Source organism: Hyperolius riggenbachi, chromosome 11 (assembly GCF_040937935.1).
Source record: "Hyperolius riggenbachi isolate aHypRig1 chromosome 11, aHypRig1.pri, whole genome shotgun sequence".
In the NCBI taxonomy this organism is placed as follows: Eukaryota; Metazoa; Chordata; class Amphibia; order Anura; family Hyperoliidae; genus Hyperolius; species Hyperolius riggenbachi.
In genome coordinates this window covers 203635246-203647323 of record NC_090656.1, presented here as the reverse complement: position 1 = coordinate 203647323, position 12078 = coordinate 203635246, and the positions used below count along the sequence as shown (strand labels likewise).

General features: G+C 43.6%; 1 protein-coding gene across 7 annotated transcripts in view; it reads right to left on the bottom strand.

Moving 5' to 3' along the window:
- The window catches only part of INSC (INSC spindle orientation adaptor protein), a 309535-nt gene that overhangs the window by 16410 nt on the left and 281047 nt on the right, over positions 1-12078 (bottom strand). For all 7 annotated transcript variants that reach the window (XM_068260115.1, XM_068260117.1, XM_068260118.1 and 4 more), the window contains 2 exons: positions 6558-6729; positions 4285-4463 (listed from right to left, as the gene is read on the bottom strand). In XM_068260115.1, coding sequence (XP_068116216.1) covers positions 4285-4463; positions 6558-6729 — 351 coding nt within the window. The remainder of the gene's footprint in view (positions 1-4284; positions 4464-6557; positions 6730-12078) is intronic.

Sequence of the window (12078 nt, the reverse complement as noted above, 5' to 3'; positions counted from 1 at the left end):
CTGTAAAGTGTCCATCGATAACAGGGATGATCTCCGACCTTAATCACGAGTAATCCCCGCGCTCCATATAGGTCCATGCGTCCTAATAGTAGCGTTCCGAGCCTCGCTGCCGTCACTTCTTCCTTCCGGCTTGAAGAAGGAAGTGATAGCAGCGAGGCTTGGAATGCTACTATTAGGACGCATAGACCTATATGGAGCGCGGTAGGGACGTGGATTTATGGGTAAATAACCCTTCCAATCCCCACCGCTCAGCTGCTGTAATTAATCCTCATTTGAATCACGAGTAATCACTCGTCATTACTCGTGATTAAGGTCGGAGATCTTTGCTGATCGATAATATAATCTTGATTGTATGACCTTACCAAAATTGTGAACTTTTAAGGTGTGTACACACATCTGATTTTACGCCTGATTGTCGTTCAAACTAGCCGTTTGAACGACTTGTCATTCAAACATCAAGTCGTTCAAGCGTCTTGTACACACAGACGGCTTATATGCTAATGTCAGCTAATTTACGTCTGTTGACTGGTCAATGGAATGGATAAAACAATTGACCAGATCAAAGGACTGATCAAAAGACTGTATGTTTGAATGGCCATTACTTGTACAAACGGCTCCCAGTCGTTTGCACACACGTACGGACCTAACTGTCATTTAAACGACAGTTGGTCCAACGGATCTGCCAAGCGGGTCAGTTAAAACTGCTGCTATCTGTCTAAAGCTGGCCACTAATGGTCCAATTTGTAGCAAAAAATCGTTCGAGCGATCAGAAATTCTGATCAGATTGGTTGTAAATAATCTCCATTGGTGGACACAATCGATTATGAACGAGTGAAAAAATTGTCGCCCGAATAAATTTTCGTCGAACGAAAATTTGGATTTTCTTGGTGGTCGTGATAGATAGGAAGTAATGATCGGTTAGTTGATGGTGTGGTGAACGATTTTTCGTTCGATCAGAATTTCTGATCGCTCGAACGATTGTTCACTAGAAATTGGACCGTTAGTGGCCAGCTTTATGATCGAACGTACACACATCCAACTGTCGTTCAAATCACCAGTTTGAATGGCAAGTCATTCAGAAAAATCAGATGTGTGTATGTACCTTTACTGTGAACATATACCTTAGCTAGTCCTTCATACTGCATGTGGTAAGACTGCACAATCAATCATGGATGGGCAGTTTTGCTTAAGGTGCCCATACATCTAGCGATCTATGGACAGATCAACCAAGAGACAGATCTCTCTCTGATCAAATCCAGTGTTCGATGTTGTGGTGATCATTATTGGGAGCCCTGTGCTCTAAATCCGCTCCGTGGTATTTTGGATCTTAATGGAAGTAACCTATGACCAGAACAAACAGTGTTGCCAGTGTAATATATTCTCCTTTGAAAGGAACATGTTTTTTTATTATTTTTTGAGTTATAGTGATATTTTATGAGGAGGATTGTTTATAGTATATTATATTTTACAGTATTATATAGTATATATAGTATATTTTCTAAAAGTTGTGCCAGGTAGTCTCCAAACAACTACGATATATGTTCTAAAGGTTGTACTAGGTAGTCTCCCTACAAGTACAAATGGTATGTAGGTGATTGAGTGTGCGGGTACAGCAAAATACTAAATGAATGTACCTTAAAGAGAACCCTAGATGAAGCACACTCATGTATTTTACCATATATATCAATGGGAACATGACAGTAAACACCTACTCTGCTCTTTGTTTCATTCTTCTCTGCTAAATCTGCCTGTTATCAGCTCTGATAAAAATCCCCAGCTGAGCATTCAGTCTAGCTTTGCCCCGGAATGTTATAGCTGAGTCAATCTTCTGTGATGTCTTTTCAAGCCCAAGTCTGCCCCTTGTGGCTCTGCTTTCCTGTTATGTATCCTCCTAGCAGAAAAGCAGAGCCAGGAGGTAGCAGGCTTGGGCTTGAAAAGACATCACAGAAGACTGACTCAGCTATAATCATTCGGGGCAAAGCTAGACTGAATGCTCAGTCGAGGATTCTTATCAGAGCTGATAACAGGCAGATTTAGCAGAGAAGAATGAAACAGAGAGCAGAGTAGGTGTTTACTGTCATGTTCCCATTGATATATATGGTAAAATACATGAGGGTGCTTCGTCTCTGGTTCACTTTAAGTGATACATTTCAAAATGTAAAGTTCAACTACTGAAGTATCTTAAAAAAAAAAATACTAGGACATTTTTATATAAGCAAAAATAAATATCCTTTATACAATCTGCATTAGATTTATATGCAAGGTGGAAATTTAGCTAATTGGCCCCCTTTATTCATTAATAATCATGGCTTTATTATGTACTCTGGTTTCCCCAGGAACAGGAAGTGGGAAACAGTAAAAACTTGTAAGTCGTTCAATCCTTTCTAGGTTTTCCTAAACCAGAATAAAATCCTCTTCTGGAGTTGTGCATTACATGAATAACATCTGCGAGTTTAAAAAATAACATTAAAAGTCTAATTTTGTTTTGAAACGCGGTACTGAACCACCGCTAAAGTTGTAAAATTATAAAAAGGAGAAAACAAAGTTTAAAAAAAACATATATACAAAAAGTAGAAAAGTCCCTAAACTGTTAGCACTTGTAAGTGATTTGGAGAGTGCTGAAAAGTGTCATTACATCGAGTTGATGCTTCTGTCACTCATAAATAGCATTTAGCAAAAGAGGGAAGCAGGGAAAAAAAATTCAAATCCCACAAGGTGTAACGTCGTAACTAGATGCACCAGCCGCATTCATTACCGCCGAACGCCAGCCGATGACTGAAGGTTTTCATCAATATAATCATCAAATTTCAAATGCAAAAAAATATAAATGTGATTGCGATGTTATCATAAATGTTTCAATTACATATCACTAATTATAGTGTATACGGTGATGTTACCTTGGAGGCATTGAGACTGCCGTGATTTCATTATCTTTTCGGAGTAAAACATGCAGTTATCAGCAGAAAATCTCCCCCCTCGTGACTCTAATCCCAACTTTGTCACATAATTTCTCCCTACAACTTTTATGAAGTCGGAGTGGAGAAGTTTAGAGACAGGCCGAGGCGGGAAACAGGTGAATGGTTGTTGGTGGGGATCGTTTCACAAATCTGTATATTTTACCGCACTCTTTAGAATAATCCTATTCATTTATAATTTACCGTTTTCTTTTTAAGTAAACCCGAGGCAAACCTTAGGTCAAAACCACATACTTACCTAAGAAGAGGATTACTTTGGATACTGTGGTGGCTGCCTGTGTACTCCTTGTCCATGTCCTTGTATCCCTCTCCTTAGGTAAGTGTTTGCATTTTTACCCAAGGTTTGTCTTGGGTATGTTGTCAGTGTAAGTAAACATAAAACCTTACCAATATTTACTGCATTTTTTGGCATATAAGAGGTTGCAGACTAAAAACCCACCTAGGTTTAGAGGGCGAAAACCAGGGGGAAAAAAAAAACACAAAACCAGGCGCATTCATGGTCAAGGGGCCTCTTGTAGATTTTAATTCCCAGTTATTGTGTCCCCCTTGTACCTTGTGTCCTCCTGTGTCTCCCATGTGTGCCATTCTGTTCCCATGTCTCCTCCACCCCTTTGCCCTGTGTTCTCCTCCGGCATCCCTGAATGAATAAAAGCAGCGGCAGTGCGGCTCACTTAATCCATCGGAGCCCTCTTCTACTTTACTAGTCCCCTAGTGTCAGCTTCTGTTGATTACTTCATCAGCAGAAACCAGCGCTAAGGGAGCAGTGAAGGAGAGGTCTCTGATCGTCGTGGGCTCCGATGGATTAGGTAAGCCGTGCTGCCGCTGCTTTCATGTGTTCAGGGGGAGTGGAGACGGCACGGGGACAATACAGGTGGTTCTCAACATCGTGGTGGATCAGCGGTTCATACCGGTGGGTGTTCGTAAGTCAGGGATTCCCTCTGTATTTGGAATTTTATATGCCAAAAACTGTAGTAGCAAATTTGGCCCAAGGTGACAAGGAGCAAGATAACGTGGTAGCATAAAAATCTGAAGAGAAAGCCAAGAAACAACTTTAGCAAGGTTCTCAGTAATGTCATGGTGCCTCTCTTGGCAGTTTGCTTTAGCCGGTCTGGAGAGTGCTTCACCACAGATTGGTGTCCTTAGTTTCTCAGTAGGAAGTTGGCATTTTGTGCATATCATTTTGACACTGGGAATGCCCTGTTTTCTTATACACTCCTGCAATAGTTCTCCCTTTGTTATAAAGTACCTGGTGCTTAGATAAAATGTATTTTGTGTATCCAGATACAAGCCCTTGCTCAATTCAACTTACCTGATCACGGGCATAGGCGGAGTTGACTCTCTGCTTGTCTGAACATGCATTTATTAGGATTTTCAAAGCATTCATCTGTAAGATCATTTCACAGGCGAGACTATCGAGAAACGTAATGTTGGCCAAGGCAGCAGAAGCCAGTAGACATGTCTCTCCAGTGGTCGCTTCTTCACACAGCTCTGCATAAAGAAAACAATGGCATTTATTTCCCTGCTAGTGTGTTCATTTCTTGCACATTTATCCCCCACCACCACTTTACGTGTCCTTGACCTTAAAGAGGTTTTAAACTCTGTCAAAATCAGGGCTGTGGAGTTGGAGTTGGAGTCGAGGAGTCGGGGCAATTTTGGGCACCCAGAGTCGGAGTCGGAGTTTCAGAAACTGAGGAGTCGGAGTCGGGAGTCGGAGTCGCATGATTTTTGTACAAAATCCACAGCCCTGTTAAGTATTAGACTAAGGAGTCGGAGTCGAAGAGTCGGAGTCTGAGCAATTTTGGGTACCCGGAGTCTGAGTTGGAGTCGGAGTCGTGGTTTCAGAAACTGAGGAGTCGGAGTTGGAGTCGGAAGATTTTTGTACCGACTACACAGCCCTGGACAAAATATTCTGTAAAAATGTGTTTTCCTACTTTTTATAAGCCATACAATTATCATATTTGCTTTTGTGCACAAGTATTATTATTCATTTAGAAATTATAAGTTCCCAAAGTTCAGTTTATTTACTTTGAAAACTGCTGGTGCATTTTATTCATAACTGTTGTATTTCTATTGTAAATGCACCCAGTAATGATTTCTGAGCAGTGTTTCAGTTCAGGACTCATTAGCAGAAGTTTCTGCACAGTCAGCAAATGCTTACTTAATTGTAGCAAGTGAAGAATGTAAACACAAGATAAGGTTATCACCAGTTCGGATGCAGCTGCCCCTGCAGGAGAAAAAGTCAGTCCTGTGATTTAACCCTTTGAATGCTGTTTTACTTACACAGAGGCAAGGCTCTGGATCCTATTGAGCCTGTCTTGTTCCCTCTTGGTCCCCTCGTTCCAGTGCTGTCACCCCCATTGCATGTACTCGGTCAGCTTATTGAATACATCTTGGGAGACCATCAGAAGGCTTCGGAAGCACTGAGGTCCCCAAGTGCTTCCAAAGATGGGCAGCTTCATACTTGGCATGAGTGAGCACGCACTTGTGCATGCACAATACAGAGCAACCTGTCTTCAGGGGCACTCAAGGACATGAGTGCTCCTGAAGCCTTCCTATGCCTTGCGGAGGGGACGTAACCTCACTGGGGGACAGTGGGGGAAAGAAAACACCAAGTGGAGACAGGGAAGGCTTAATAAAGGTGGCCATATACTGGTCGATTTGCCATCACATTCGACCAACAGATAGATCTCTCTCTGATTGAATCTGATCAGAGAGGGATCGTATGGCTGCCTTTACTGCAAACAGATTGTGAATCGATTTCAGCATGAAACCGATCACAATCTGTGGTGGTGCTGCCGCTGCCTTCCCCCCGCATACATTACCTGCTCCGCCGGCGCGTGTCCCCGCTGTCACCGATGCCTTCTTCTCTGCTGGGTTCCGCGTTCTGGTCCGGCTGGTTTCGCTTCTTTCTGTCCGGGTAAGTTTAACCTCCTTGCCGGTCTAATTCCCGCCGGCAAGGAGGCAGCGCAGAACTTTTATTTAATTAATTTTTTTTTAAATCATGTAGCGAGCCGAGGGCTCGCTACATGATAGCCGCTGAGCGGCGGCATCCCCCCACCCACTCTGATCGCCTTCGGCGATCAGAGTATGCAGGAAATCCCGTTCAGAACGGGATTTCCTGCAGGGCTTCCCCGGTCGCCATGGCTAAGAAATCCTCCTGCGCAGGTTACCCCGAGCTGAGCTCGGGATAACCAGCAAGGAGGTTAAACAGTAGAGGGTGCTCTATTGTTTAAACTTCCTGCCGGGACAGGAAGTGAAGCCAGCCAGACCGTAACGCAGAACCCAGCGGAGAAGAAGACATCGGTGACAGCGGGGACACACGCCGGCCCGAGCAGGTAATGTATTGCTGCTGTATTGCGTCGGTCGTTCGAACGCCGCTATCGACGCACTCCCGACCCGCCGGAAATAAACATACCAATATTCTACTACCAGCTTTATGGCCTTCATCGAAATAAACTCTGTAAAGAATGTGTGCTAGGTAACTAGGCGAGATGCTTTCTATCTCCATGACAAAACATTTCCTCAACAACCAAACTCCAAAAATTCTACAAGGCACCATCTCGCCTCACACTGCTCACTTACTTAATAGAGCCGTGACAATCTCCTCCATATTTTCTAGGAAGCTGCTGAGGTGTAGCGTGAAGGTCACGTGAGGAGATGTGATCTGTGCAATCACTGCCGCAACCTCTGCTTTGGTGGCTTCACAATGAGAGTCATCCGTCAGAATTTCTGTTAAACACAAGATTCCATCAACCTGGAACCAAATGGAAAGAGAGACTGTGCCATTAGTAATGGCATTGGCATTGTATTTATTTATTTATTTTTGTAATAGCTAGAGATACATTTTAATTGATTTTTGTAAATAAATGAAAGAAAAAATTGAAGAAACATTGTACCATTAGTAGATTTTTACATCACAGTATCGTAGTTACTGTTGGCAGTATCAACATGATTACCTAAACTGCAGTACATTAAAGCAACCACAAGATGTCACTGTCTGTAGAATGATATTATGATCTCTATGGTGATTTCCTGTATTCATTCTGAAGCAAATGAAGTGTGGTCCGGTGTTAGTTGAGGTGCAGAAATGCAGACGTCAAAACAACAAATGTTGATTCCAGTGATACCTTTAATTACTAACTGTACATGGTTTATTGCAAGGTTTCGAAACGTTAACTTTCTTCCTCAGGTATTTTACAGAACAGTATCAGAACCGTACAATAAGAAGTTTTGAATCACATCCAGACTTATATATGCATTTTGTGAATAAAGCTTGCCAGTATCAGATTATGCTGGTGCTTTCCATATCCGGTGAACACACACATCTATATTATCCAATGTGGTTTATGCGATTCAGTGCACAAAATGCCCGGGCTGAGTTCTATATACTGGTAAAACAAATCAAATAGTACGGAAAAGGTTAAACATGCACTGCTACACAGTAAAACACAAAAGGAAGGACACCCTAATACAGGGGTCTCAAACTCCATTTACCTGGGGGCCGCAGGAGGCAAAGTCAGGATGAGGCTGGGCCGCATAAGAAATTTCACATTCGCGGCGCATCGCCGCCTCTGCCTGCCCCTCTCACTCTTCCTTCACAGAGAGGGGCGGGGAGAGGCAGCGATCCGTGCGGCGATTGACGTCAGGAGGGGCAAAGCTAAAGCTGAAAGCTCTGCCCCTTGCAGGAAATGCCAGCGGATTGCCCCCCGGGCGATTTGGGGGCTCTGCAGCCCTCGTTTAGCGGCAGGGATGCGGAGGATTACTTAGGAGCACTGAAGCGAGCTATAAGGAAGCTTTTGCCACCGAGGGCCACAAAATATTGTATCGAGGGCCGCAAATGGCCCGCGGGCCGCGAGTTTGAGATCCCTGCCCTAATAGGACTACCTTTTAACAAACGTGCCCACAGCATAAGGAACCTGAAAATTACCATTCTAAGGGGAAATCTCAAACATCGGAACGAATGTCGATTTAAATACAAGTTCACTAAAATGTTTCAGACTCTAAGCAAAGGCTTGAACAGAAAACCTGGATTCATGAGTACGTATGAATCGTAACACCATCTGGCCTCTGTCCTTTCAAAGTTTTGTTTTCTTTTCTTTACAGACTGGCCGACTTTTTAAAGAGAGTCTGAAGCGAGAATAAATCTCGCTTCAGACCTCATAGATAGCAGGGGCATGTGTGCCCCTGCTAAAACGCCGCTATCCCGCGGCTTAACGAGGGTCCCTTCACCCCTAAATCCCCTCGGTGCAGCGGGGGATCTCTTCCTGGTTGGGGCAGGGCTAACCGCCGCAGCTCTGCCCCACGCGCATCTGTCAGCATGTATCTCCACCTCTCCTTCGCCCCTCTCAGTCTTCCTTCACTGAGAGGGGTGGGGGAGAGGCAGCGATGCGCCGCTGATAGACACGACTGGAGGCAGGGCTGCAGCCGTTAGCCCTGCCTCCAGGAACGACCAATTCTACGGCTAACGTTTGCCTACATTATCATATATAAGTCTGTATGTGCTTCAAAACGTTTTATTGTACGGTTCTGATCCAGTTCTGTATAATGCCTGAAGAAGAAACATAATGTTTCGAAACCTTGCAATAAACCATGTACAGTTAGTCATTAAAGGTATCACCGGAATCAAAGTTTGTTGGTTTGATGATGCATTCCTGTATTCATTCTGTGTTCCTTTGTATTCTAAGTAAGCTGCATTACCTGATGGTGGTGTTTGATATATCGCTGCATGGTTTTCTTCAGTAAAGAGTTCTAACGTGTTATAATAGGCGCCAATCTGTGTGTACAGAACACTCTGTTCCATCAGTTACACATAAAACTATATCTTCTGATCCCCTGAAATCTGTAACATGGGTCTATTGGATTGTGATATGACGTTGTAGACACACTTAGTGCATTGCATAAGAATACTCATAAAGGGCAGTTGTGCATGCATTATCAACGTACAATGGAATAAGTTAGAAGTATCACCATTTGCGCTTACATTCCTGTGAACAGCAGGCGTAATTCAGTCACTTTCATATCTAGAAAACGAAGGTAAGTGTCTTTATCCTTATCTATCCAGTGTCTAGTTGTTTAAGAAGAAGTCGATGCTGAGACTGTAGATTTTTCAGCCAAGTTCCATTGTCAGCTGCTCTATATCAAGTCTTCTACTGTATCAGAACAGTTATCAGAACAGTTACTACCTATATAGACGCCATCTTTGTACCTTAAAGAGAAACTCCGACCAAGAATTGAACTTTATCCCAATCAGTAGCTGATACCCACTTTTACATGAGAAAAATAATGATTTTCACAAACAGACCATCAGGGGGCGCTGTGTGACTGATTTTGTGCTGAAACCCCTCCCACAAGAGGCTCTGAATACCGCGGTACTGCTGGCAAACTGCCACAATGTAACAATGTTCAGAGACAGGAAATAGCTGTTATTAGCTGTCTGTAACAGACAGAGCAGCTAGAAACAGCTAAATAACCTGCCCACAGTAACAATGTCACCATGTAATAAATGTCAGAATGTGAATCTGGGAGAGGAAAGATTTTACAATGAGCAAACACTGACTAAATCATTTATACATAATTATTGTAAAAATGAAGCACTTTTTTTATTACATTATTTTCACTGGAGTTCCTCTTTAAAGTGTACCCGAGGCAACGCAGGGGGGAGGGGGGCATATGGGACATAGGCATGTATATGTTCCATGCAATGCCTCTGTGTCTCCTTCATGCTGCTCTCGGCCCCCCTTGCGCTGCACTGTGACCCTCCGAAATTGCTGAGAAGTTGCTTGTAGGCAATCTACAGGGGGAAGGAGCGTCCCTTGCAGAAGTGGCACTCTTGCAAAACATCCACTCTGGCATTAGGAACACCCCTTTCTCTGCTCTAATGGGCCATCTCTGCCTCTCCCCCATCCCTTCTAAGCTTCAGACTCCCCTGCCTTCCTGCTCTGTGTTTAGACACACAGAGCCAGAGCTGGTAATCCAGCGACTTCGACGCGTCATCACACCAGTCGCCGTACAATTCCTGCACATGTGCGGTTAAGGCTTTAGAGAAATATGCATGATCAGGACCCTTACGGTGACCAACGTGATGATGCACAGGGTGCGCGCCGGGGGCACGGATGCACAACTTTAACCGAAGTCGCCGGATTACAGGGGCCAATAGCCGGACCATGGAAGGGACCTAAAGGACGCCGGGGGACCTGGGGCACTCGGGGGGTTGGAGGAAGCCCCAGATAAGCCCGGATTTCCTTTTTTTCTTACTGGTCAGGGTTCCTTTGAAAAGGTACCACAACAACATATAGAAAATTGTAATACATTTTTCAGGATACCCGATTTTATGTTAATTATCCAGGTTTCAATACTTGCGCAATAGATGACCCTTCCTCGATCTCCTTCCAGGGGAACTTTACACCTGGCTGCCAGTGCTTACCCCCTGTGGTTCACCACTCCACACAAGAACGATGAATTCAAACAAACAAACTCGCTCCCTGTACACCTGAGGAAGAGTGAGTAGCTCAAAAATGTTTGTGTACTGTTGTGTACAATATAAGGTATATTGCCAAGCAAGAATTCTTCCCTCGTTTGTTTGAATTATCCAAGTTTCAGCATCAGAAACACTTTCTATACCTATAGATCTTTCAGCAGGTTCCTTCCTATATCTATATATATTGCAGTATATTGGTATATAACCCATCCTACCGGGTTCCTTCCGTTGTGCCACTGTCGCCCTCAAAAAGGTTCCCAAATAGTCTAATCAAACGATACTGTGCGTTCCCAGCTGTGCGCCTCCTCTGTCGCGCTCCTGTGGCCAGGAGTGTTCTGTGTACGGTCGAGGAGGCTCAAGGCCAGGGACAGAGCATGTGCAGTAGCCTGTGACTAGATTAATCACGAGTTTTCCAATGGAAACAGCAGCACTCCGGAGGTGTGCAAAATAGATGATTTATCATTGGGGGGAAAAGACACATGTATGGCATGCAACACTGCACGCCAAGCTCTGTACTGATATAATTAGGTCACTTCTCATTCGCCTTTTTCAAAGCTAAATAAACAAACTGAATTTATTTAGCTTGAAAAAAGGCGACTAAGAAGTGACCTAAGGGCTGTTTCACATTACTGCCCTTTTCCTGCGTTTTAACACAAAGTTAATACTTTGCGTTTACCAAAGTAAAATGAAAGTCCATAGACTCATTTTACCTTCCACACCTGATGCTGCGTTTCGGTGTGTTGCGGTTCAACGCACCCGGGAGCGTTAAACCGCCGGGAGCCAGCGTTTTCCCGTTGGGTGAATTAATAGCTACCGCCGCTGAGTGCGTCGCACCGCAGTATCCCGACGACATGCAGCAGGGCATTCAACCGTTCTCCTGCAGCGTTGTCTGATGTGAAAGAGCCCTAAATAACATATATATACATCAGAGGGCAATACAAAAGCTTGGCAGATGAGCTTTTTGTCCTTAGGGTAGTACAATGGACAAGGGGGAGATGATCTGCATATGGAGGAAAAAAGAATTTAGAAATATTTAGAATTTAGAATAAATAATCTATTTAGAAAAGGGTCCTTCACAGTGAGAGTGGTTAAAATCTGGAACATCTTACCTCAGGATGTAGTTATGACAAACTCTATACCTGCATTTAAAGAGGGCTTAGATACTTTCCTTGCTTTGAAGGGCACCCATGGCTATAATTACTAGGTATTTCCCAGGAGAGTTGATCCAAGGATTTATCTGAGTGCCATTCGGAGTCGGGGAGGATTTTTTTTTTCCATTTTAAGGCTAATTGGTCCAGGCCTTGTAAGGTTTTTCGCCTTTCCCTGGATCAACTGGGATATGTGTGTGTTCAGGATGTTTGATCCAAGGATTTATCTGAGTGCCATCTGGAGTCGGGGAGGATTTTTTTCCTGGTTGAACTTGATAGAGGGGTGTCTTTTTTCATCCAAATTATGTACTATGTAACTATAATTCTAAGAGGGGAATAAGCTAAAGCAGATTTATTTCTGTATAGTGTATTCAATATGACTGCAGGCTGTCTTGACATTTAAAAAAATACCAATTTCAATATCATGCAGCTTTATTAAGCATCTTTTATCAGACACACTCTGAAAAGGATAATGATA